Source organism: Cygnus olor, chromosome 11, assembly GCF_009769625.2.
Source record: "Cygnus olor isolate bCygOlo1 chromosome 11, bCygOlo1.pri.v2, whole genome shotgun sequence".
Lineage (NCBI taxonomy): Eukaryota > Metazoa > Chordata > Aves > Anseriformes > Anatidae > Cygnus > Cygnus olor.
Genome location: NC_049179.1, coordinates 6,985,395 through 7,012,805, shown reverse-complemented (window position 1 = coordinate 7,012,805; position 27,411 = coordinate 6,985,395). Strand labels below are relative to the sequence as shown.

Below are 27,411 nucleotides of genomic sequence, written 5' to 3'. Positions count from 1 at the left end.
TGGTTGTATTCATTTGAAGTTCAGTTTAACAGGTTTCCTCTGATGCGTGCTTATCCTGAATCCATTCTTCTGGCATGGTTTAGATCTTTTGACTGTTGCATGATATAGTCTGTCTGCTTCTGACTTAGAGCAATCAAAAGTAGTCATTCCATTAGAACTGATCAGAGAACTTGATTTGTTTTCTCTGAAATCAGATGCTCTGTTGTATGAAGGAAACTTTCAAGTTTCGAGAGCATCACATATATGTGATGTGAATTAAAACCTGTTACATTACACAGACCACACTTGAAGGTCCGAGTACTCATGGAAACATCCTCTTGAAAAACAATGCTTAAACGCTGATGCAGTCTTTTGTGTTCTACTGTGTAAAAATCCCAGTTTCCAAGGCTGGATGCAGGTTTCAGCATTCGGACCTAGAATAGCCTTTGCTTCAAATGACATTTTGCAACATAATGCTCAATATTGTGCACATTGCTTGATTATGCATTTATAAAATTTGAAACATAGGGTTAAAGCTGTCCCAACTTGGTTTACAGGCATTAAATATGATGCAGAGAAGGAAGAAAAATACTTGCAAGATAATAAACAGAAGGAACTGGCAAGAATCGAAGAAACCTTGCAGAAAGCAGCAGAAAAAGGTACAGAGTTAATAATTCCTCCCCTGGAATTTGAGGACCTATTGTGCTATGGAAAGGAAGTCCTATGTTGTGATGGACTTTATAAATTAAGTGTCTAGCTAATCTCAGAATCGCTTACTATAGAATCACTGAATATTCTGAGTTGGAAGGAACCCACAAGGATTATTGAGCCCAACTCCTCCAGTTGGACTCTTGCTGCAGTGTTTTAAAAATCTTTTTGCTCTGAAACTTAGAGCGTTACTCATTTTGTTTATCATTCCTTTGTACATTGGAAATGAGAACTGGATTATCTGGCATATTTTTTCTCAAAGCTTTTGGGGAATAGGACCAAAGACAGCAACTACATTGCATGAGGAAAATGTATCTTGCTTTGGAGTTTTAGTAATGGATGTTTAATAACGTGTTCTAGACGAGCATAAGACATTCTTTGCTTAAAGGAAACTTTAAGGAGAGTGGTAAGGTTTGTAAATTTTTCACAAAAAATACCAACAATAATGCTTTCAGTTCAGTTTCTGCTGTCTTTTTCTGATGTACTGCATTTGGACTAGTTTAAAAAATGAAACTGTCTTGATGAGGTAGTAAGTAATGACACAAGAAAACAGTTGAACATGAAGACAGGAAACTTTAAGCAAAGCTGTGATCTAGATCATTAAAAATGTAAAATTTTCCATGATTGGGTAAAAGAATTGCTCGTTTCAGCCCAGTTAGTTTTTTTTTTCTTTCCCTCAAATAACTCCAATAGAATAACAGTATAAATTAGACTTGTATGGACAGAGACCAAGTTCAGAGCCAATGACAGAATGACAGGTAATGAAAACTTGCAATGCCGCAAGTCATTTGCCTTGCAAAATCTCCTGAAAATAAAATGATGCTTAGAACGCTTGGGGGGAAAAAACAGTCCATATTGTAGTCTCTTTGCTTACTTTATTTTCCAGTTGCAGGACTCTCTACTGCCTTATCCTGTTCTGGTAGTTTGAAATATACATTTGCATTTTCCTTCAGACAGCAATTTGGTCATCTATATACAGTGAAGAAATAAGCCCTGCTTTATTTCTTGTCTTTAATGTGCCAGAAACTGTGTGAGCTAAGACAACCTCAGTTGATGAATTTTGCAGCCATTAGTTCATACTGGGACAAGGGAATATTTGTAGAAGTTTTACCCTGATTATGGAGGACTTGGATACTGTAGGAGCAGCAATGTTTAAGCTGTTATTTTTTCCATCGGTAGCAATGGGATGAAGGGATAATGTAACAAGAAGAATTTAACCTGGTAGGCAGCACTTGAGGAACTGCAAATCTGGAACTTGATGTAATTAATATAGAGTCAATGCATTTGCAAGAAAAGTCAAAAGTCTTTTTTTTTTTTTTTGAGAGTCTTAATACATCCAGCATTTGCACGGCTTTTGAAAAAGAGTTAAAAAGAGTTAGATAAAAATGATACCTCAGTAGATCGACTTGTCATGTGAAGAACTAGAATTAGATTCAGAGTCATGTTTTACAAAGATGCAGTATCAAACTTTTGGCTTGGGGTTTAAAAAGCTAGAGGAATGTTCAAGACAGATGATTTTAAATTGCTGTCATGTTGCAGCCTCACTCAGTGGTACAATAGCTTTGCAATTTGTGTGACCAGGTCTTGTATTAGAATACTGTAGTCACGAGGACTTGTCTTGTTCTTGTATGAGCAGATCTCTTGCCTTCGCTAGGTACAAAGGTCTTGGGGTCCAAATTGCTCTGCTATGCTGTAAACTCATAAGAAATTCAGCTCTTCCTGTAAGCTTTTAAGAGCTTGCAACAGCTGGTGAAAATCTGGAAAATACACTGAAGAGAATATTTTCTCCATGAATTCTTAGCTGAATTTGCTTTTGTGACTGTTACTCAACTTACATGAATAAGTGTATAATCTTAATTCAGTACTTTCATTTATTTGAGAATCACTTGGCATAAATAGTCCTGGGGATATTTTCTTTCAACATCCTATTCAAATGTTGAGCAAAATGGTCAGGTCTCTGTGTGGTTATAGTGTGACGGTTAAGTGATAGCAAGGTCTGCTGACACAAGCTGACAAAACATTTTCTGTTCTCCAAGCTATGCAAGTCTCTCGGTGTCAAAACTCATTAATGGAGACCAAAGCTTGAAACTCTTGTCTTTTGCTGGATAGAAGTAAATTGAAAATTACCTAATTTGCATCTGTAGATAGTATTTGAAACTAGATATTTCTGAAGTGGCTCTGGCTGTCAGATACTATACTGTAAATGCTAACTTGACACATGAGTCTTACAAACCCAACATTCATTCAAGAGCAGAATGTAACATTATATCAGGATCCAATTTCCTCCTGTTAAACAAAATGTGTTTTTCGGTTATTTGCTGCCATGTGGACCAAGGCACTCATTCACGAGATTCCTTGTATCATTTGGAGAGTCTGATTTGCAAGGACACCAAGCCTGGTGGGTATGCATGGTTAATTGCAGCTTGTGTTTTTAAAAACAAAAAATCCCAAAGCAGCCAAATTTAAAATGAGGAAACAGCATGTTTGGTGAGCATATGCATATTGATGATTCTAGAAATAAGGTGATGATTGTGGATTCAAGCGGAAACTTTGTGTGACTAGTCTTAGCTTAATTGAATGGCTGTTCAAGGAAATTAAGAGACCACTTAGAAAAATAGCCATCGGCCATCTTGAGTTCAAGAATGTCATAAAATACTGACAACATTCTACTTTAGTTTTAAAATAAGGTCGTGTAGATATTTTGAGAACAGAGGGTAATTCCTAAAATGTCTGGTCTTAAAAATACCGTAAGTTTAGGATGTCTTGAAATAGTGGACAGGCAAAATGAGTCATAGCAGACAGAAGGCTTTTAGTATGTTTTTTTCCTTGATTTTGTTTAATTTGATAGCTTTTAGACAAGGAAGCAGTTTCCACTGAAATTCGTTGGAGCTGTTACGTTGTATCTGCTGCTGTTTTTTATCTTCTTGAACCAGATTTTCAGAATGTTACTCTTAGCTAAAAATATCTAGGGAACTTTTATCTGAGTCAAGGTTTAGAATGAGCTTCAAGCTTTACTTGGACTGTGTTTAGTCTCTCCATAGTAGTGGATGCACATAATCAAGCGTAAACCCATGTTGTCTTAGTTTTGTCTAACGTGCAAATGAAAGTCCGAGAACTACAAATTCAATACGAAGTGAAGTAAGCTGTCTTTTAAACTATCCTCTCTAGAGGGTTCCTTGTACCACTAAAAGGAACTATTCAAAAGAAAACATAATTTCTGTTTGGCATAGATTTTCCTCTTTGTGACTCCCTCTACATTTTTTATTTGTAGCATGACCACCTTGTAAGTGCAAGACAGGTTGAAGTCTTGGCTGGCACTTCTTTCTCCTTTGTTTGAACAAGTATGCAAAGTACATCGAAATAAAGCTCTTCCCCTAAGTTAAATAGGCCATTACACTTTCTTCTGTCTTGCTTTCATAGGACACACCCTTCTTCTGCTATAACCTTTTAAAGTTAAACATTCTTTTTCCCCTTTATGGCCAGAGAGGGGGAAGAAACAATGCAACTCACCAAACCGGTTTTCTTTGAAAATATGGGAAAAAAAGAGCATTAACTTAATTCATGTAATGGTTGTGATTTGTTTGACCATAATTCATGTGTGAATATAAGAATTTAATTTTATATAAAGCCGTTTAAATAATCATTATTTCTGTATGCCTTTTTTGTAGTTACTGTTGTTGTTATTTCAGATTGCTTTCATACCCTACTGTTGATTGTTGTGAGAATCTTATTGATAAATGTTCTTTGGGTTTTCTTGTATGTTTTGAGTTTCTTAACTTGGAAGTTACACACCTATATAGTAGAAGTCTCATCTGGATTTAAACTAAAGGTTTTCCTGTGCGCATATTGTTAGCTGTTAAGTTAAGACAACTATGCCTTTTCTTTAAGTCATTAAATAAATAAATGCTTGGATTACAGAGAAGTTTATTCATCGGGGTTCTAGTAAGTAGTCATGCTTCTGTTTTCAGATCTTCTTTGTATGTAAGAGATCTGAAAGTGTGTTATGCAATGCATTCATCAAAAGGCCTGACTGTGTATTTGCTGAGAAGCCTGGTGATCATTTGTAATTCCTCAAACTCACGAGATGTTGTATAAGGAATATTGAAATTTGAATTTAATGCCTTGACTTTACAATTGGCAGGACCCTGTCTTGATCCAGTGGAAATTTGCATATGTAATTTAAAGTTGTTACTGGCTGCTTATTTTAGTGGGGCTTTAAACTTAAATGATGTTTAGCTTTAAAAGAAAAACAAAACTGATGGCATCATTAATGGCTATGCAATTCTTTAAAAGCTTTTAATGCACGCTTCCTAAGTCACTTTGCTTTAAGACAAGCTAAACTTTCTTCTGTCTTTTATTGTCTTGCATTTCTGCCTTACTAACTTGAATTTTATCCTTTTCCAAAAAATTGCTTGCGCTGAAAAAGGACGTAAGCGTAAAAAGTATAAAAAGCATTTTAAGAGACCCTTTAAAAGTCATGATCACTCAAAAGGTGGGTAAAATACATGGCTTTCAACTTCTTAAAATACTATATATTCTGCATTATTTAGGATTAGTTTCTCTTATTTAGGATTAGTTTCTCTTATTTAGGATTAGTTTCTCTTTCTTTAGCATCCACTGATACTTCTTATTTTTCCCCTCCTTTTTGAAAGGGGGGACATAAACTGGAGAGAGACTTTCGTTGCTGTATATCCATTCTCTCTATCAAATAAGATTGAACTTAGTTCAGGTTAAATGATTAACTTAGCTTAAACGATCACAGTATAATTCCATTATTGAACAAATGGAGTATTGTCCGGAGTATCTTTTTATTTTTGTTTATGGTATGCAAGCTTTTTAATATTCTCAAGCAATGTCCTGTAAAAGGCTCTAATGGACTGATCTTGTATTGTGCAAGTATCACCTTCATCAGATTATTCTAAGATACTTTGTACTGAATTACACCTTCGTATCTATTTGAAAGATACTTGCTTGTTGAAACTCATAGTTAATTGCTGAGGGGCTTTTAAGAGAACCTTTTAGCTTAGAAGGAGTGGGGAGATGTATCCTAAAAATAAAAATGAAACTGGAACTTGCTGTAAGCTAAACTGTCTTCACCGAAACTTAAACATAAGTTTTCCAATGGTTCTGTTGCGTGCACACAGCTAATAGCACATCTTCAGAATATGGATGTACAGAAAAGGAAAACATCTGAAAAACTAAAAACTGAAGTGTTAAGTATTCACATTAGAATAAGCATTACATTTACATGGGAATAGCTGTGGTTAAAATCAACTGTTAGGCTGAATGCTGACTTATTTTATTTTCCAGACAAACCAAAGGAGGAGAAGAAAGATACTTTTTTAGAAAAGCTTGCAACTCAAGTTATAAAAAATGTGCAAGTCAAAATCACAGGCATTCATGTTAAATATGAAGATGATGTAAGTATCTGGCACGTACTCCTTTCTATCTTAAATTCAACCAAAGTGCAGTCATTATAGTCTAGTCAGTAGAGATAAACTGTTATTTGCCACATTGAAAAAGTTATTGTGGTTTCTTCTACACCACTTTAGATGAAGTACCTCAGGTACAACCAGAAGTCAGAAGTGTTTTGAATATATGAACTAGATGTTCTTTGTTTTACATTGTTCAGTGGTACCTTGCTCACTAAATTTGGGTGGTGGCGGTTTGTCATATATTAACATGCTCAAATGATATACAGATTTTTTTGGTGTAATGGGTGAAATGGAGAATGGCAGGAACATGAGAGCTTATGGATGAGTTGGAAAACAAAATGTTTAAAACACCTACTAGATTATGGAGTATCTTTATATAAACCACACTAGTATTATTCTATCCCAGTTCCAGCTTCTTTTAAGAAAAAAGATGAAGCAGTTTGTGATGGGATAGTTGCAAGTAGATGGGAAGTATCAGATGTAGAGTATTTCCCTTATTTTGGGACTGTTTCCAGAGTCATATTCAAAGTGGTGGGAAGAATGGAAGTCAGAAAATGATGTAGCTGACTGAGGTATGGTTCTTTGTATTTTTTCAGTTCTTTACCTTATGAAAGTTTTAGGACCTGAAATGCAATTTTAGAATTGAATTCTGAAGCCTTTAAACTACAGCCATATTGGTTTTGTCCCAACTCGGTGTTAGAATACTGAAGCAAAGGAAGACCCTTAAAACAGCTCAGGATTTCAGTCAGTTTTAATGATATGATGCATCTTTGTATGCAGGCAGTAGAGATAAATAGCTGTTCTTTTTCTATTTTTGTAGATCACAGATCCACAGTGTCCGATTTCTTTGGGAATGACATTGAGTGAGCTTAGTTTATTGGTAATTATGTGCATGCATGTTTTTACGTTTTTGATTTACTTATCTTTGTTTGGGTACCAGAAAGGAAAAGTCACGTGTTTAATATGATGCAATGACAGTATGCATATGGAGGGTAAGACAGTCTTTTATTCGTGCAAGTAGTACTTGAAGTTTGTTCAAGCAGCAGAGAAGATGATTGAGGAACATCATACTTTTTGAGACTAGTGTTTTGTTCTTACGATACAAGTGATCTTTAAAACGGAATGTGTTGACTTTGATGGGGGTTATCTCCCTGTCTAATAAATAAAGTAAGCAAACATTATGTCATGATGAACAACGTGGTATTTTGCCAGGCCTTTTGAGAAAAGAGGGGACAGAATTTCAGCTCACCTTTGTTTGCCATAGATTCAAAGGATTTTAATGGGTGGGATAAGAAGTTGAAAATTGAAATAAACCCACAAATTTAATACTGGATTATGAGCTGTGCATATGCAGTCTAGAGGAACTGACTTAGGTTGTCTAGTAGCACCAAAATGACTCATTCTGTGCTTGAAAGTATAAGATAAAACTTGGTTGTGTTAAATAAGATGCACAGAATGACTTTTATCACTTTGACCTTTTAGACAACAAATGAGAACTGGAAGCCTTCTATTCTGAATGAAGCTACGAAAGTAATATACAAGGTAATATGGTGTTTTTTCCTAGCTACCAAGTGAGCAACTAATCTTTGGAGTGTAACAGTTTGTAGTTGTAAAGAAGAGTTGCAAAATGTGTTGTGAATTCTTCTTTTTCTTCTTAATTTTACTTCGTAATTGAACAGAAGTAGAACAAAAATTACTGGCTTTATATAAGCCATAACTTTCAAGTCCGTGGTTTAAATAGTTAAAAGCAAACACTGATCATCTCATTAAAGGCATTATACAACAAGTCTGAAGTCTGCATAGTAATTATGATTTCAAATAGTTTTGTCAAACTGCCATTTTTCATTCTAGTCTATATGCCTAACATGTATTTGGGATTCTGGTAGCTAAGCGTGCTTGCTTGTGTTCCCCTCCTTCTTCCCACCCTGTTGTGTTTAACCAGTGTGTGAACTTGTTTAAGAGCTTGCTTTTGAGCAAGTAATTTTAATTTGAAAAATAGTATTATAAGATTAAATAAATCTTAGTGCTTTAAAGATTAAATACATCTCAGTGCTTGTAGTATATTTGCTGTCTAACATGCCTTTGTTTTCTCAAATGGAAAGCTAAATTCATAGTATGGATTGAATACTGAGTATGGAATCTGTTGATTTTTTTTTTTTTTTTCCCTACGCAGCTTTTGTGCTTGGACAGCCTCAGTGCTTATTGGAATGTACACAGCAAAATGTATTATCATGGCTCCCGTGAACAAATATTGGTAATGTAGAAGAAAATGTGTACCATATTTCACGGCTCTTGTGGTATTTTAAGTTATGCCATACTAATTTCTACAACCCCCCACCCTCACACATTTTGGTCAACTCTATTTTGATACCGGAGTCATATGTTAATCCATCACACCATTAACGCTAATCCTTTTTTGTTACCTCTATATGTTACCAACTCCTATAGGTTTAGAAATGGTCAGAAATTGGGTCTTTAAAATCAGTTTTGTTGGCATGTTCATCTTGACCTTAGCAAGTACTGTTTGTTAGTATCTAGGCTATATGAGGTTTTATATAGCTACTGTAATGAAAATTAAATCATTAAATGAACACAGAATTAATAAAATTTCAGAATATTATGTCCTTATCAGAGCAGAAACTCGTATCATGTGTTATCCAGATACCTAAGCTGTGTGACTGAAACAAAACCAAACAGAAGAACAAGATATTAAAGCAGAAAGCTTTTTTTAAAAAACAAACAAACAAACAAACCAAAGCTTATAGGTAGTGTGTATCAATCCTCGGACTTTTAAGTTAGAGAGGTTAATGTAGTATTTCTATTAAGGTAGAACCCCTCATTGTGGGAAACAGCTCTGGTAAAATTTTGGAAGAGGTTTATTAGAATAAGTTTTATATATGAATGAATGAATATGCTGCACTTGTCAGACTGAAGAGACTGAAGTACGTGAAGGTGCTCCATTGCAGATGATGAGACACAGTAGGAGGGCAGTGAGTGTAAATTGCATACAGAACAAGAGGCATGTATTTTATTCTTTCCGTTAAATTAGCATTTTAAACTCAAATTTAAGTATGTAAGTTTCCTGGAGGCTCTGTCTCTTTATTTCTGCTTTGTTCATGTTTTGGGTAGCTATTAGCTAGATGAGTAATTGTCTCTTGCAGCTTGTAATGTTGTAAGTCTATGAAGTACTTGCTTTGCTTTCATTTCTGCCTTCTCTCACAAGTTTTACTTCCTCAGAAGGGGAACTGGGAACTTTAGTGCTATGAATAGGGCAGTTGTATAGATACAAATTATGTCTGAGGGCAAACATCCTCTTTCTGTGCTACAGATGAGGACTACTGAACTGTAAAGACACCATTAGTGTTAAGTTTATTTCAGATGGCTATGACATTAATGTGGTTAAAAAACAGCTTGTTTATAGAGGTTATGCAAATATTCTGTGTATCCTTGTACAATACTGCTTGTTTCCCTTGTTTCCTTTTCTTCTGTTGTACTTGTCTTTTAGAGGTATCTTTTATTATTATTTTTTTTCCTAGTTAATAAAAGATATACGTAACCAGATAGGCTTCATGCTGATAGGGAAGGTTGGTTCAAAACTTAAGCGTAAAACCAACCAGTGAGGAAGTGTACTCTGAATCTTGCCTGTTACATGGATCTTGAAACCTAAGACATCCTTTTATTCTGTTCAAGTTCCCATTGTAGAGCAATTCTTTTTGTCTCAAAGCTGGGGTGTTAAGTTCACTGTATGTAGAAAATGCTGTGAATATGTTGATTCTTTATCCTGTCTGTAGTCTCTTGCTTTGTTTAAATAGCTGAATTACCTCAGAGCACTTTCCCTTATGCCTTTCTAGTTTAGCAGAGATGCTTGCATATTAATAACAGCCAAGTTAATGTCAGTGTTTTCAGAGTTATCGTGGAGTGAGTGACATTTGATCATAATACTTGCAGACACCGGCGTCATAGCTTTTCTGTGGATATTTTCTCTGTTAGATCTCAACCAGTCTGAAGTGAGATGTAAATGCAAACCAGTATGTACAGAATACACTGTTTGAATTGACAGCAGCAAAAGCCTTAGTTCTTCAAATGCATCGTGCCAAAATTGTCCATGGAATCACAGGATGGTTGAGGTTCGAAAAGACCTCTGGAGATCTAGTCATCCCCCATGCCCGCCCCCACCACCAAGCAGGGTCACCTAGCACATGTTGCACAGGAAAAGTTCCTTGGTGAATCAGTGCTTCACATGCTTGTGGACAGATGGCATTGTGGCCATCTAACACTGGCTTACCTGACATCATCAATTGAGTTCTTAACATAATCTCTGAAAGAAGTGGGAGCTTTGCTCTCCATGACTATAAAATGGAGTTCTCTGTTTCAAAAGCCTGTGGTATGTCCTGCATGTAAACTTTTATTTGAGGGTTGATGGCAGAACAATTCCACTGTAGCAGATGGTGTCTAGTATTCTGATCACCTGTTAACTCGAAGCATCTCACCACTTGCAGTTTTTTCCAGTTCTTGAAATCCCTAGCAGTTTTGGCACTTTGTACTAGTGTCACATTGCATACTGGGATTGTCATTTGGATGTTTTGCGTCTTGTGATGGGGCATTTCTTTTGAGATCATAGCTGCAGCTTTTGATGCATCATTTCTGTGAGTTAAAAATCTGTCAGTTGTGATCTTTGTGTGCTTTGGTGAATTTGGCAATCTTTATGGCCCTGTGCATAGAAGGGGAAGAGAGGGAAAGCAGGAAGCAGCACAGAACACATCTGAGAAGGCTTGAAGAAACATGGGGGAAGACTGGAATTTGGCATGGGCATAAGATTACTTGTGGAAATCCTTTCAACAGCTTGTTAAATCCTCTCTGTTTCACAGTTTTAAAACAAATACATAAACTAAATAAACAGCAAATAACATATTTTTAGTAGCATTCTCTGTATTAAAGACCTGAATACATTTTATATGTAGTTCATAGTGTAGCTTGTTTCCTGGAAAGCTAGACCTTCTATCCAGACAGGCCATTTTAGTCTTACAATTTCTGGATAATACTGTTTAAAAGTATTTATTATTGTAGCTTATTGGTCAGACTTGTAGTTAAAATAAGCTGTGTAATCCATAGCAATCTGTCACTTTCATACAACAGTCTTCATATTTTAAATAATGTGAGCATATGGCTGTTTGTGAGATTAGCTGTTACACACTTAATCTCATCGAAAAGCTAGCTTTTATTACTGTGGAGCAGTAGATAGAAGATAAGTTGAAATACAAATATTTTTAATGAGAACTGTACCTTTTATAAAATGTAAAGCTGTTTTTAATTAAGGAACTGGGAAAAGGAATTGCTTGAAGAAATTCATAATTGTGAAATATTTTCCACGTAAAAACAACTTTTGATGTTGACAGACTTTGTAAAATATGACAGAAACTTCATCTGCTTTCATGTAATACATGCAATAATACATACTTTGTCCTAAAAGCATGCCTCCTGTTTTAACTGATTGTGCCATTGCAATTTGGAATCTAGCTAAAATGTTTGGGTAGCATCAAATACAGCATTCTCAATAAATTGTGGAACGATTGTAGCGGCAAACAGACTTCATTTTGAATGAAGACTCAGCTCTAGCATGATATTTCTGAGACCTCTCAGGCTGTTGCATTACTTTCCTGACTTCTTTCTATCTTTAGTTTCAGTCTTACCCGTGAAATACTGGAAGGCTTAAGTGGCCTCATTATGTGCTAAACATGAGAAGGGGTAGTTTATGAATATTTATTCTCAGTACCCTCAAGTAGTTTGAAAACAAACACTTGATCTATTATGCTACGTGTTTGAATGTATACATGAGCTATGATATTTCTAAGTTCATACACACTGGTTTTTGAAAGATTTCAAGGTTCCATGAACCTCTAAACAAAGTTGAATGAAAACTGTACTAACCTTCCCCTTGAAGAGAGAAACTTAATCTTTTTTTTTTTAAAAAAAGGTATATTAAAGCTTTTTACTTCTAAGTACTTGTGCTATATTAGATATGCCTTTTGGGGATGCAGGGGGGAGAAGACTCCTGCAGAAAACATGCGAATTGGAGTTGGTCTACTTAAACCGTAGGGAACCGCCCAAAAGTAGTACCTTTCAGCAATTATTAGACAGTATCATATTTCTTCACAGGATCAGCTGAAAAGAGGAATTCCACGTGGTGGTAACCAGTCTCAAGACTACCAATACAGTAAGTAAACTATATGAATATATGCTGCTTTGAGCATGTTAATTAGTCTGACCCGATTATGCAGGCAGGCCCATAGTAGCTTCATTTTACAAAAAAACTAAATGTAACATCTCTGTCACATTAACAGATTAATGTAAGATCTCTGTTACAGAGCTGGGGATGTTCAGCCTGGAGAAGAGAAGGCTCTGGGGAGACTTCACTGCAACCTTTCAATACTTAAAGAGGTCTTATAAAAAAGATGGAGAAGGACTCTACTTGGGTAGATAACAATAGGACAAGGGGGAATGGTCTTAAACTAAAAGAGAACAGATTTAGACTGGACATTAGGAGGAAATTCTTCACTGTAAGGGTACTGAGGCACTGGAGCAGGTGGCCCAGAGAAGCTGTGAATGCCCCGTCCCTGGAGGTGTTTAAGGCCAGGCTGGATGGGGCCTTTGCCAACCTGATCTAGTGGGTGGCATCCCTGCCTATGGGAGCTGGGTTGGAGTTAGATGATCTTTAAGGTCCCTCCTAACCCGAGCCATTCTGTGATCTCAGAGCTTATATTCTCTTTGACTAACGCTGGACTAAGCTCATTTGTGGTAAGAATCACGTGCTGTTTCTATGGGTCTTGGGCATATGCATTATCCCTATGAAGTTTGATGTATCAGGCAGTGCACTTAAGTACTTTTAAGATGTATTTTAATTGTAAATATACACATAATTTTAATTCTTAAGTTTTTAGACCAGTATCAGCCTCTGCAAGACTCTATATCAACCCATATGCAGAAGTAGAACTGAAAACTCCCAAGCTTGATTGTAATGTAGAAGTACAGAGAATTGCCGTGGAACTCACTAAGCCACAGGTAAGTTGGCTTGGTGTATGTTATCATCTACTTCAGTTTGTGAGGATTTTTTGTGTAGGATATTTTTGTTGTTGAAAAACAGTGTTCTTTAGGAGTTACGTTGATAGGTGCATAGACTGAAATGTGTATCAATAATTGTGGTGAAGTGTCAAGTCCTTTTCTCACTATGTAAGTCACTCACTGCCACTAGATCCAGGTACTCTGACCCTGTTATATGTGGACCCTCTGGGGACAGCACTTTCAGTAGCATTTCTTTCACATAGAGAACGGAATCATTCTTTTGATTAGCCCTTACCTTGCTTTAACTGTTAAAACTGTAAGCTGATACTATAACTGAAGAGAGGCAAGGATGGGAATGAATGGTGTATACTGGCTTTGACAACAAAGCGTACTGAATTATCAAGGAATCAATTTAGATTGTTCCCCAGCAATGGTATTGTTGTCAGTTATTCACTGGTAATTAACAGTTGGCTAAATAGCTCTCATTGATATTAAAGTGTAATCTGTGTTCAGAACAGTGCCAGTAATGCTTATGAAAATGCAGTTCCAGGATTGGGGAAGTTGTGTATTGACCAAGGAAGAAAATAAGATTGGTTTGAGAAAGTCAGCGACTTTGTTCTGAGCAGGCTAACAGAAATGCAATTACTTTGTTCTTCAAGGAAACCAGAAATTGAGATGGTGGTGTCCTCTGAGAATAATAGGTATAGTTGTTGGTCTACTTTAATGTACTAATGAAAATGCATAGGCTTACATTTCTGTGTAGTTTGGGGAGTAGTGAAGGCCACAGTAAACATATAAATGTATTTTAATCATTGCGTGTAATGGCATCTGAACCTTTGCCAAGAAGCTTGTTTTCCTATGTTTAGTACCTCAGCATGATAGACCTTCTGGAGTCCGTAGATTATATGGTTCGCAATGCACCGTACAGAAGATTTAGGCCAAATGTATCTCTCCATAAAAATGCCAGACAGTGGTAAGTTGAATATGTTCATGCATTTTTTGGGAGATGCTGTAGTCCTTTCCAGGCTTTTCATTCTCCTTTGTGGTTAATACAGTTTTAGAATGAGATTGCATGTATCATAACTTTAATATAGCTTTGCTTAGCCAAGTTAAAAAAAAAAAAAAAAAAGGTTTGCAGAAGGATTATGTGAAAGAACTAAATAACTGATGAAAATTACTTGAAAGCTAACTTTGATCCCAGAATCTGTGAACAAAAAGCCAATGTTTGTTCTAGAGGTTAGAATGCAGTTTTAGAATGACTAAAGAAAAAATTAGGCAATGTTTTACGAGGGAAACGTATGTCAACTCTAATTTTAGTTGTTAGTTTTGAATTGATAATGTTTTATGGATCTCTTTCTGAGTTCTTAAGCACTTTGGCAAACAGCATCAAGTAATTGTACTTAATGCTATTACAGCCCAAATTTGTAAACATGCAGAAGTCAATAGAGAATGTCAGTTTATAGTTCTTCAGGCATTAAATATAATTCATCAGTCTTTTTCAGAAGTGATGTTGAAACCATTAAAAGTTTTATAAACAAAGTTACTTAAAGGATGTGGTGAACAAAGTGCATACTAATATGCTACATCCACTGCAATGTTTAAGTTGCCTTACACAAAATGAAATAAGAAATTGCTTACAAGTGGGGAATTGTTGTAGGTGGAAATACGCAGGTGACAGTGTTCTTGAAATTCACATCAGAAGACATACTCGTATGTGGTCGTGGAGTAACATGAAACAACACAGGCAGCTTCTGAAGAGTTATAAGAAAATGTACAAAAATAAGCTGACACAGAGTAAACTGTCAGAAGAAACACAGAAGCAAATTCAGGTATGTGGTGTTTTTCTTGAGAGAAAGTATGTTTTGGTCCCATAATTAAATAATTGTTCAAATGTACATGAGAGTAATCAAGGTTGATAGTTTTACTAGGGCAGAGGAGCTCTGGAAAGACAGTTTTCATCAGAAGTGCAATGTAACCTATTGGGAAAAGAGAGAATTCTAGTGAATTGCTGTTAAATTAACCTCTCTTGGTTGCAGAGTAATGAACTTGGACATGTTTACTGAAGTGCAAGATTAATCTATTTAAAAAAAAAATCAGGCTGTCTAACATCAAACATCACCTTTTAAGTGAACTTTGGCAGGAGATATACCCTTGACAGAAAGGAGCATGTCTAGGAAGAAATTAGGGTATAAGGATGAAGGGGCTGGTAGAGTGATTGTATTGGTGAGCATCTCCTAAATGTCGTTGAGAGGCAAATGATTTCATCATACGTTTTTACAGGACCTAGAAAGAAAGCTTGATGTCTTCAATATAATCCTAGCAAGACAACAAGCACAAGTTGAGGTAAGAAATAATTTCTGTTCAGTAATATTTTAACACTTCAAATAAGATTATCATGATAAAATCTTGAAAAAAAAATGTGGTGACAAATGACTGGATGGGGAAGAGAGAAGGCAAGTTGCCAGTCTTTACAGGATAGGAGTAAATCAATTTCCAAACTGGATACCAGTCCCTAAAACTTAACACTGTGTGCACACAGTGTTTCTACTGTGTACACTGTACCATTCAGGAGATTGTCTCAGGGTTTATGATTGTTTTCTTCCTTTGACTTTTGTTATTTCGAGACTGATTCTGCAGGTATTTGAATCAAACATATACAGCTGTTTCCATACTATCTGTATTCTGGTCCCTTTCTAGTGGATAGCCAGTCTAATTAAAGAATACCTATGATAGAGTTGTTAAAAGGTAGATTAAATATGCATTTTATTTTGGAAATCAACACATCTGGAATGTACATAAAAAAGATGAAAAACCAGTAATGATGTTGCTTGTTTTTGAGATATCGTGGCCATACCTAGATTTTTTTTTTTAATGCAAAGTGAAAGCGTGACTATGATGTAAGAAAAAAATAAATATTACTAAATATATGCAGTTTTACAGGTGGCTCGGTCATCAGGTTTGTTACTGTAGTGTTAGAAATGTAATTGCTTCTTGTATCCCCACTCATTCTCTTTTCATACGGTTCCTGCCTTTTTGCAGTATGAATGCTAGTGAAATGACTCGAGAAAGAGCACCCAAAGTAGCACACACTTGCATTCTCTCTTCCTCCACTCTGTCCCTGCCCCCCGTCCTCTTTTTGTTTGTCTGCTGAGTCAGTGGTCTTAATCCCTTGCATGTATAATGTTGCTGTCTCTCAGATATCTATTCAACATACATGCATGCATACATGAATTATTTACAGAAAAAAAACATATTATAATTAGTTACATATTCTAATGTCTGGTTTGTAGACGATAAGATCAGGACAGAAACTACTGAAGAAGAAAGCCACTGAAGGTGAAAAAAAAAGTGGAGGATGGTTTAGTGGTTTCTGGGGTAAGAGAGAATCTAGAAAAAAGGAAGATGAAGACTCATCCGTTCCTGAAAGTAAGTATAGGCTGTAATATACTAACTTTTTAATAGGCTTTTAAGTTACTATGTACTTTTATTTAATAATGATAAAGAAACAAGTTACAATATATCTTGCTTCCTACTATACAGAAGAGAGTACAGCATAGACAGTACCATGCAGTATTGATCTATTTTATAGTATTACATACTGTTACTGACTGTTGAGTTGAGAAATACGGCCTATTTCTGAAATGGCTATAAGCATTTTAGAACTTTGTAAGAAGAAGAACATTGAGTTTACAGCTGTAGCGCAATATGCATCAAGTGAAATACTGTAATCTGTTGATTGTTGTCTGGATGAGAGATGTATTCTAATAGTACTCCTTAAAGTTATTTTTGTATTTGGAAATTATGGGTAGTCTAATAAATGATTTCACTGCTATGTATGTAATGCCATATATGAAGGCTGGTTATTATTTTATAATATGGAACATACTGCAGTATGGAGAAACAGAAGATGAGCTTTGTGTCAGCGGAACTTTAGTTAGTAACCATAACCAATTTTCCTCTCGTACGTTTTTAGCTGTACTCAAGTGTACATTTTTGTGGGTTTTCATTTTTTTTAGCTATTGATGAACTAATGACACCAGAAGAGAAAGCTAAGCTCTTTACTGCTATTGGTTATAGTGACAGCTCCCATCACCTTTCCTTACCAAAACAGGTAAATGACTCTTAATGGGTGGTTTAAAAACAGACAGACAAAAACCCAACTTTCAGACACGTTATTCTTAAGCTAAAGAATGTGTTGGTAAAAATAAGATCTGTGCGGAATATGTAAAGAAGATAAATAAACGTATAAATTCTGAGTTAGAAAACATGAGGAATGGCTAATGTTTTCTTGGATGTTTTGCCTCGTGCATAGCCCTAATGCGGAGTGATTTAGAAGTAGCAAACTGGAAGATAGATAGATACCTGTTTGCAACTTTGAAGAGAATAAAAGCTAACTGTAAATGAAAAAAGATGCCACATTAGTAATGAAAAAGTAGCGTTTATCTCTTGCTTCCTGTTGTGGCAAAAAATGAACTAGCCTGTATGGTTGTCTTGACTGTTCTGTAAATCCAGAAGTCAGTTATTCTGATAATTGAGCTGTTGTTTGTATAAAGGTGAACATTAGCATGTGATTATTTCCTGTTTCACCTAATGCTTGCCACTTCCTGGGATGCCTTTGTTAGAGGGATCATGCTATGTTCCTGTTGAAACCTTTGTCCTCATAAGAAGTACTCGGAGATTCCTGTTATACTTGTTTCTGCAACAGGAAGGAAAGCATAAATTAAAAAAGCATATATTTAAAAAAGAACACAAGACTTTTGTGATGGATATTTTTTGGCTTGTTAAGCAAAGGAATAAAATATCAACTTGCTGGTATAGTATTCTTGGCAGGGTTTATCAGTTGAAAGTTACAAAGGAGACAACGAGAATGTGTTTAATGTTAAGGTTTCTCTCAGTATGGCTATTTTTAGACAGTGCAATTACCAGTCTTGTTTTAAATCTGAACGTGACTGGTGGCTCTGCTTCTAGTTGCTCATCACTTAGAGAAGCACTTCTTTGTTTCCTTCAAGGAGACTTTTGTCTGTTTTCCCCTGCTTGCCTAACTGAATGTTCCAATCTTCCACCCTTGTGTATATTTGTTAAATTTTGTCGTCGTAAGCCTACATGTGCTTCACACAGGGAAACTCAGAATTATTTGGGGGGCAAAATCCCAGCCTCTGCATGATCGTGTGAACTTTGGTTCTTGTTAAATTGAAAAGAGCAGAGCAGCAACATGCCTCTGTTACCAGCAAAGATGATGAACAACCCAAACTGTGCCCAGTACTCTTGCATTCTTTTGTTTCACACATTCTTGCCTAACTCTGTAGGAAAAACTTCCATTTTTAATTTGGACAGATGATTAAGTGTAAAGATGCATTCATCTCTGTCAGTACCACATAGAAATGTGCAGGCTTCAAATTGAATTGGGAAGTATGGTCTGATTCTTTTTAAGTTACTGATTGATGTAGTCACAAATGGTACATAGAAAGGCTTACCCATCTTTGACAAGGTTGATACCTGACATTAAGCAGGAAGAACAAAGGCATTTATGCAATGACTTCTAAAATGTAGTTATTTGGTGTGATTATAACAATTTTGTTTACTGGTCTTGCTAGCTGTCTATTGAGTGTAACTTACCTATGCTTGATTTCACAGCCTAAACTCCTATGAATCTTAAAAAGAAATACAGATTTTATTTGCTCAGCATTTGTTGAAATATGCTATTTTATATTGCAGAATTGACTAGTGAGGGCTGAATGAAAGTTCTCTATAGCTAGCTTCCTGCATGGGGATGTATGGCTACTGGAATAGCTGCAATTACACATTTCGTTAGATGGATTTAAATTACGAGCGCTGAAAAAAATTTCAGATCAAGACGACTAATTTCAGTTTTCTCTGTCCTTCTCACTAGTACATTGCCCATGTTGTGACGTTGAAGCTCTTAAGCACTTCGCTTACGATTAAAGAAGACAAGAATGTGGCAGAAACTCTTAAAGTACAGATAATTGATCTGAGTACGAAAATATCACAACGCCCAGGAGCACAAGCCATTAAGTAATTAGATTGATGTTTTCTTTTTTTAGTAGAAACATTACTTCTTTTTCAAACTTCTAACCTTTTTTCCTCGGGTAGTTTTCTTTGTATTATATTGTATGTTGACTTGTACGTTTACAGGGATTCTGTTATTTCAGTCATTGCAGATAATTTTAAAAGTTGTCGATTTGATAAATAACATTGAAGGGAATGAAGAAAGGAATGCTACTTGTTGCTGTGTGTGAATATGAGTCATCTTTTTCTTGAATCCAGATGTTGAAGTGCTGAATATTTTGGGAATTGATGCTTAAGCAGTGTGAAGTGGTTGAGCTGATTACATTCCAGCCAAGCTACCAAAAGTGCTGCTTGATTACTTCCTACAGAAAAGAAAATCTACGTCTGTATGTTGTGGGTAGGAGATGAACCAGCACAGCTGAGACCTTTGTCCCCCTTAACAAAGGGCACATCAGAGATACTGAACACCAATTGTGTTATACAGTCAAGGAATAATGTTTCGGTGGCTAGAAAATGAGTTTGTGCATTTTTTTACACTTTGATTTGCAGTTCTATCATCACTTGACTTCATGCATAAGATCACCAGTTCAGTTGTTAATTGTGGAAATATTTTGCTGAAAACATTTTTGGGGGTAGCATTAAAAGTGCAGACTGAGTGCTGGAAAAAAAAAAGCTTTGAAAAAACTTTTACCGAAGTGTGCTATATAATTTAGTTGGCAAGGCTGAAACAGTAGGGAAAAATACTGTTGATTTTAATTTTCTGGACAAATGTCATTAGGTTATCTCAATGAAGTCAGGTTTGTGACTTCAGTTACGCCCAGAGTCAAGAAATTCCGATGGTAGCAAACCAGGACCCTAAAACTGGTTTTATGTCTAATAGTTACTTCAAAATACGAATGAAGTTAGGCATGTGGACACCACCAAACTGCTCTTTCTTTCATAGATATTTTTCTGCTGATTCCACTTACCGGTGTTCCTAAGAAAGCTGGCAGTAAAGGGTATCCATTTGCGCCAAACCAAGCCCATAACTTGTTTTGAAATCACTAAGTAATAGTTAACATTTTTACTATTTTTTTACCTGTAGTATAAATATTCTACCTATTTTCTCTTGGAACTGATTTTCTTAGTAAATATGAGCTGAAAGTTACTTTTACTCCACTTTGAAGGTGACAGAAGATAAAAATAAAATACCGTCCTTGTCATGCTGTGAACAACTCACTTCCTATCTATTTTTCCCTAATCTATCCATGTTACAATTTCTTAACCATGTGGTGTGTTAGTCCTATGAAGCTAGGTTGGTTTTGTTTTCCTTTATCAAACGCTTTCTTATTTTGCTTGTTTTCAATAGATGGAACTGTGTTCTGTATTGTAATTAAATATATTTAACTTTTTATCTTCTTTAGGGTGGAAGCCAAGCTTGAAAACTGGTACGTTACAGGCCTGAGACAACAAAACGTTGTACCATCTCTTGTGGCTTCCATAGGAGACAGCAGGTCTTCTCTACTGAAGATAGAGTTTAATATTAACCCAGAAGATAGTACTGCTGATCAGAGTCTTAGTATTGAATCACAGTCTGTGGAAATAAAATACGATGCAGTGAGTAGTTAACAAAATTATTCCCTCTTTTTCTGATTCTGATTCTTTTCTTTCTCTACCGTTGCTCTAATTCTCTTTGATCAGTCAAGATCTATTTTGTATTTTTTTACTGAATGACTTCTGTATATGTTGATAATTCTTGTATCTCTTTCCTTCATGAAAAGAGAACAATAAACGCAACGGTAGAGTTCTTTCAGACAAGTAAGGGAATGGATCTTGAAAGATTAACATCAGCCACGTTAATGAAGCTGGAAGAAATCAAAGAAAGAACTGCTACAGGTAAGATAATGTGTATCTCACCTGAAGTGAGATAATTTCATAAAATATGAATGTTTGTATATCATAAACATTGTATATATCAGTATCATAAAATGTTTCTATATGATTTGCAAAACTTTGCTTGTGTGTTTTTTGCTGGCTTAATAGAATGACTAATTTTTTTGTTGCCTTGTGTTTTTTCTTTTGGCTTGGATTAGTGAATGTTTTGTGGGGAGGAGTATTCAGTTTACTGGGAAAATGCCATTCTATGATTGATTTCTCTTTGTGGAAACTGATTCTATGAAAACAGTAAACTTGTATGAAAATAAGACTTCATTCAATATGCCCTGTCTTTGAGATAATATCTCTTTATATGTTGTCTGGAAGAACTATTTTACTTGTGACTAGTATTTCAATTTTTATGTACCTTTCCTTTTATTTAAGGATTAGCTCATATTATCGAAATGAGGAAGGTCCTTGACTTGAAGATTAATCTGAAGCCTTCCTACCTTGTGGTTCCACAGACAGGTTTCTACCATGAAAATTCAGATTTGCTGATTTTGGACTTTGGTACATTTCAGGTATATAGATGATCTTTTATAAACTCGGAGGAAGAAAATATTTTTTTTCTTTTAACATAGCTGTCATTTGGAACTGTATGGTTTTCAGAAGATGAAGGTGGTCATCTGTGAATGTGTTTTCGCATAGTATGCTTACTACAAAATCAGTTGGGGTCAGCAGTTTCATTGGTGTTCAGAGCTGTTAGGTTGTCTTTTGACATAGTTTTACTAGTTAATCCACCAATAAAACATTTCCATATTTGGTGAATCATAATCACGGTAGTTTTAATCTTCCATGTCTTCAGCAAAATGTGAATGTTTCCCCCTTTTTTATAGAATGATATATCTTTAATGGATAAAATACCTTTTTTTTTTCTTGGAGCTTGAAAGTTCATTTCCTTGTTCCTGTAAAACTGAAAAATGACAGTTATTTAACTTGATTTTAGCCAAGTAAATATTTTGGTTGTACTCCAGCAATAAACTAATAATGAGAATTAATTTTACATTACTTGAATATGAATGGTTCAATACCATGAGGAGAAATAAAAAAAGTATTCTACCTATCCTTGGTGAGTGAAGTGTTAAAGAAATAAAGATCTCATCTCTGTAAGGCTCCAAATGGCAATCGTAAACTCCTATGAATTGTCTTTTTCACCATCACTAGAAATAATAGCATGTAAATGTATGTAAGTTTGAGACTTAATTTTGTCTTGTCCTTATGTGTTTAGCTGAACAGCATAAATCAAGGCAGTAGTCAAGCTTCTAGCTTTTCATCTTTAGAGGAGATAATGGACAAAGCTTATGACAAGTTTGACATGGAAATAAAAAATGTGCAACTTCTTTTTGGAAGAGCAGGTAACAAAACATAGTTGCCGTTTACTCAAAGGGTTGATTAAGGATAATTGCCTGTAATTAGTAAAAATATTTTTAAAGAAGGAAGGCGAACAAAAACCAGTAGTTATGTAAAAGATTGTAATAGTCTGCTCTCAGGTATTCAGCTAAGAAAAGTTTGCATGTTAATTTCTCTTAAAGCACCTGCTTGTTTTTTGTTTTGAGACTGGTGTATTATTTCTTTGCCAGTGAGCAACATAAATGCATAGGACTGTTACGTTTTCCTTAATGCTCTGGCAAATGTACTAAAGTTGGCCATAGTAATACTTAATTTGGACTTATATTTTACGGTTAACAAAATGCTAGGTTACTTTTTAAAGATTTTATATTCAGATGTATCTTTTAGTGTGGAATTGGGTTAAGGCTGCTAAGTTAACATAGTGTTAAGGAATACTGAAAATCTATTTAAAAGCTCTTAAAACAGTTCACCTAAATAGTTCTGGCTTCTTTTGTGAGTGGGTTCTTTTAAGTTTTCCTGGGGATGCCATTTGGTTACTCACAATGCATTAGATAGCGCAATTAGCAAGCAATGTTTGTCATATAAGTTGATTGAATACTTGCAGGTGAAGACTGGAAGAAGGCTCGTTTTCAACATCCATCAACTTTGCATATATTGCAGCCTATGGATATTCATGTACAGCTGGCAAAATCGATGGTGGAAAAAGATACCAGGATGGCAAAGTAATGTATTAATATTGAGAGGACTTCTTTAATTACTGTGTATTTATAGAAAAGAAAAATATATGTATTTTCTGCAAGGGTTTAGTAACACATTAATGTAGGAAATAGTTAGCTTACTACTTCTCACAAACCCTTTCTTCTCTAATAATTCTCTGGTCACCTTCACTTGTTACTGACTAAAAAAAGTCATTAAAATGAGTCCAACGCCTATTTTTTAATACAGATTCACAAGCTTTACTGTGATGCGATATCATATTTTATATATTAGCATAGTTACTAGTAACATTTTAAATCAAGAATTGATATGTACTGTTTTTTTTTTTTCTTGGAGTGAATCAATTTTTTTTTTTAAGGTTTAAAGTGTCAGGAGGGCTTCCTTTGGTACATATCAGACTCTCTGACAAGAAAATCAAGGCAATTTTTGATCTGATTGATAGCATTCCATTGCCTCAGAAGCCATCTGTGTCAATTGCAAGCACAAAGGTAAGCTGACTACGATTAATAAAAATGAAATTTAAAAAATAAGAAGACACGATCAAAGTGATTGTTTTAAGTGTGAATTCCTGCTAATGTCCTTTCTCTTTTTCAGTTAGAGATCTATTGTCTATCTGAGCTAGGCAGAGTGGTGCCAATACAACTTAATATCAGAACATGCTGGGCTTATTCAAACAAGGTTACCTGAGACTTTGTCACTGTCCTATTGGCTTCAGTATAAGTATTGGAGAATCTCACATTTCTAAGAAATATGGGGAAGGCCAGCTGAAAGATGCATAACCAGTGGAAAATATAACTGAACATACCATGTTATGTGGACTTTAAAATAATGGTTTCTTCTTTCTGCTCTATGTAGGTAGCAATGATTCCTGCAATTCCTGTTGTTGATAAAGGGTTACTTAAAACCCACCAGTTGTTAGCAGAAATAGTGTCAGGTAAGAAAACGTACATGCCCCTTAGTAAAAGTAGGCAGCCAACATTTATGGAATAACTTAAAATTTCCAGGCTAGCATTGCTCTTAAAACATGTTATAAGGACACTAGGGATGAGTATGGTTGTTTCTAACTTCCACTGCATGAGTATTAAGATGCTGTTGTTACATCAGAATACGAAACTTACTTTTTTAAAAAACAAAACCCCTTTTTTTGGAGATGAATTCATACTCTTTTTTGCAATAAGCAAATAATGCATTGCATAAGAAACCTCTTGAAATATGAGTGAGATGTTAATAAAAACTCCGTTCAGATGTTCAGCAATCCAGTTTAATTATCCAAATGTCATGAGACATCTTTTTAGGGAATTGAACTGATGAACGTGTTTGAGAATTAAATTACACTGATTTAGTCAAAAACTAATCTGCTGGTTCTGCTACTTGAAGAGTTTGAAGTCTAAGACATTGACTTGGAGGCAGGCATATGGAAAAGATAAATAACAAGGCTAAAGCACATGTACTTGCGTAAGCAACCAGCATGTGGCAGAAATACTGTTACAGACATCACAGATGTACTGTCCGAAATGTTTTATATTAGCAAAGCTCTCCTTTTTCAGTAAATGCAGAGCTAGAATAGCAAATACCAAATTAATTTCTTCATACTGTGGATTTGAGTGTTTATTTTCATAGTTCTAGAGAGAAACTTGTACAGTGGAATCGGGAAACTTGTTTTTTTTGGAGTTTACTTTAGAACTGTTTTTCCCCTATACAGATTCTTTAATATTTAATGATACAGCCTAACTCTAGTGCTTTAACAGGGCTTTAATTTTTTTTTTTTCACTTTCCCAACTTCATCTAATGGGAAGAAAGCAATATAGATCTGAAAACTACTTGGTCGGGTTAGGTTTAAATAGTTTGTACAGTATGAAATGACATTGGAATGGGAAATAGAGCAGTAGATTTACCCCTGTTCATGGAAAAAGTTTATCCTTTACTAAGAAGGAGGTCATTTCTGTTCTGTAGACTCTGAAGAAGAATATTTTGATTTTGAAGAAAGTTCTGACCAAACTGACAGGATACTGATTAAAGGAGAAGAAATAAGAAATAAGGAGCCTGCTGAAGAGGAACTGACAGATCTTCAGTTGAAGTTTGAAATTAAAGAGGTATGTCTCTGTAATTCTATCTTAATCTCCTATATAAAGACCACTTAAAATAACACAACCCATTATTCTATTACAAGTGTTCTCCAAGCTTAATGGACACACAAAACATAGCCATTAAAGAAACAACACACATGTATATACATATTTCTAAGTGTATGTGTTATTTCTATTTGTAAGATAGAAAGAAGCGTAAATAAAACACAGTCTTCAATTGTGTGTATGAGTTGTGTGTTATGCACAAAAAAAATGTAAAACGTCCATTCTTGCAACTAGTATTTTCTACCAAAAGTACTCCAGACACAATTTGACCAAGAGAGGAAAAAAAAAAAAAAAAAAAAAAAAAAGCAATGGCAGAACAAAGCAAGTACCTGGGCAGGTCACTTGTGAAGAGCAAGACTTGTAAGATCCACAAGATAGTTGTCTCCCACCATCAGATATTCACAAAGCATTAATATTAGCACTTGTTCATTGTTGGTTTGAGCAAAGAAAATACAATATGTGAACAGATGGCCTTACTGTGTATTTCTTGCTCATCCAGGTTTTGTTAGAGCTCACCAGGCAAAAAAAAACTGAAGAAACAGTACTTGTATTTGATGTAAAGCATCTTGGGACAGAGGCTACAGTCAAAACCTATAATTTAGCAGCTGTGTCATATTTGAAGACAGTTAGCTTGGATTACTATGAAATTGGAGGTAAGGAAAGAGGAGTAAATAGCATATATTCCGTAGTCTGAAACTGTCTCTCTCCTGTGTTTTTGTGCTCACTAAAATTCAATTATTGTTCTAGTTGCACAGGCACAGTACTTATTATGCAATTTTCCATTGGAAGTGCTTGTGTCAATTATACAGTTGATAGTTTTTGACTGCCATGTTAGTGCTTATTAGATAAATAAATAGCTTTGGATGGAGAAGGGAAACGGTCTTTATGTTTTAGACCTAACAGTGGGAAACTATTGATATATATTTGGCAGTGCAACATATTTTAACAAACTGTACTGAAAGCTTATTTGTTCAAGGCACAAATTCCTTTGGTTCACTGAAAGAAGAAAAATTACTCTATTTTTTGTGTGTATTTTGTGTGTTGTTACAGGTAAAAAAGCACCCCTTCATCTAATTAGTTCCTCAGATAAACCTGGCTTGGACCTTCTGAAGGTGGAATATATCAAGGTATAGATAAAGCTTTTCTAGAGGTTGACTTTTTTTTTTTTTTTTGGTTTAAACCTTTTCTGTACTTGATAAAGTCTTAAGCGTACTATTCAGAGAGTGTGGATTGTTTTGTATCTTCTAAAGAGCACAGTGGGTGGTTTGAATTAACAAGCTACATGCTAATCATTCATTTCAGGCTGACAGAAGTGGTCCACATTTTCAGACAACTTTTGACAACACTGAACAGAAGATTGAAGTGAGTGCCTGCAGATTTTGTTTGCTTTCTTTTTGTTTGCTTGCTTAGAAGTGGGGAATTGATGGTGTTTTTTTGGCTTTCCTGTTTTTTTAATTTCTTCCTCTTGCACCAGGGGAGACGTAGAGATCCAAAGTACTTGATTTTTTTATACTCTTTGTACGAGAGAGGTATGTTAGTCTATTTCCTAACCATGGAGAAAAGCTGTCTAGTTATTAGCTCATGTGAATAAATTTAAAATAACGTAGGAGCGCCGTATCTTCTCAAGCATTTGAAATAATAAAGTTCAAATGCCTGCATTGGGGAAAATGTATTGGTTCTAGAAGTTTTTCTGTTTCTTGTCAAATTCTTTGAGTATTTCTATTGTGTGAGCTGTGTAATTAGTACTTTGGGTAAATTTCCATAGAAATCTAAATCCATTTGTGAGTGACGTTTTTTTTTTTTTTTTTTTTTTTGGTGTGGAAGGGAGCACGTTCTAATTCTTCACTCTGAAATACGATTAAGGAGTTTCTTGTGATACTGTTTTCCTCTCCATCACTTCTGTCATTCTCTAGGGCAAGAAATTAAAAACATCTTCCTCTACTGCAGTAATTTATAAGGCAGCATGTACCTACCTTGTTAAATTCTGACCGTTGTACTAATGGTATATTTCTGAGTCAGTTTTCATTCTAAGGAAAAACAGTATATTGAGTAACTCTGGAAATAAAAAAACGAGTTATTGGTTTTCATAA

The 27,411-nt window shown here is 35.2% G+C and overlaps 1 protein-coding gene across 3 annotated transcripts in view; it reads left to right on the top strand.

The window, feature by feature from the left end:
- The window catches only part of VPS13C (vacuolar protein sorting 13 homolog C), an 88,563-nt gene that overhangs the window by 4,795 nt on the left and 56,357 nt on the right, over positions 1-27,411 (top strand). For 2 of the 3 annotated variants that reach the window (XM_040569631.1, XM_040569630.1), the window contains exons 5-30: positions 537-638; positions 3,023-3,085; positions 5,114-5,179; positions 5,998-6,107; positions 6,943-7,002; positions 7,605-7,664; positions 8,296-8,376; positions 12,279-12,336; positions 13,054-13,181; positions 14,048-14,154; positions 14,839-15,010; positions 15,462-15,524; positions 16,472-16,607; positions 17,198-17,292; positions 19,072-19,214; positions 20,612-20,804; positions 20,969-21,083; positions 21,507-21,643; positions 22,351-22,477; positions 23,077-23,194; positions 23,548-23,677; positions 24,045-24,123; positions 25,143-25,282; positions 25,821-25,974; positions 26,372-26,448; positions 26,624-26,683. In XM_040569631.1, coding sequence (XP_040425565.1) covers positions 537-638; positions 3,023-3,085; positions 5,114-5,179; positions 5,998-6,107; positions 6,943-7,002; positions 7,605-7,664; positions 8,296-8,376; positions 12,279-12,336; positions 13,054-13,181; positions 14,048-14,154; positions 14,839-15,010; positions 15,462-15,524; positions 16,472-16,607; positions 17,198-17,292; positions 19,072-19,214; positions 20,612-20,804; positions 20,969-21,083; positions 21,507-21,643; positions 22,351-22,477; positions 23,077-23,194; positions 23,548-23,677; positions 24,045-24,123; positions 25,143-25,282; positions 25,821-25,974; positions 26,372-26,448; positions 26,624-26,683 — 2,774 coding nt within the window. The remainder of the gene's footprint in view (positions 1-536; positions 639-3,022; positions 3,086-5,113; positions 5,180-5,997; positions 6,108-6,942; positions 7,003-7,604; positions 7,665-8,295; positions 8,377-12,278; positions 12,337-13,053; positions 13,182-14,047; positions 14,155-14,838; positions 15,011-15,461; positions 15,525-16,471; positions 16,608-17,197; positions 17,293-19,071; positions 19,215-20,611; positions 20,805-20,968; positions 21,084-21,506; positions 21,644-22,350; positions 22,478-23,076; positions 23,195-23,547; positions 23,678-24,044; positions 24,124-25,142; positions 25,283-25,820; positions 25,975-26,371; positions 26,449-26,623; positions 26,684-27,411) is intronic. The other variant, XM_040569629.1, reaches the window with a different exon arrangement.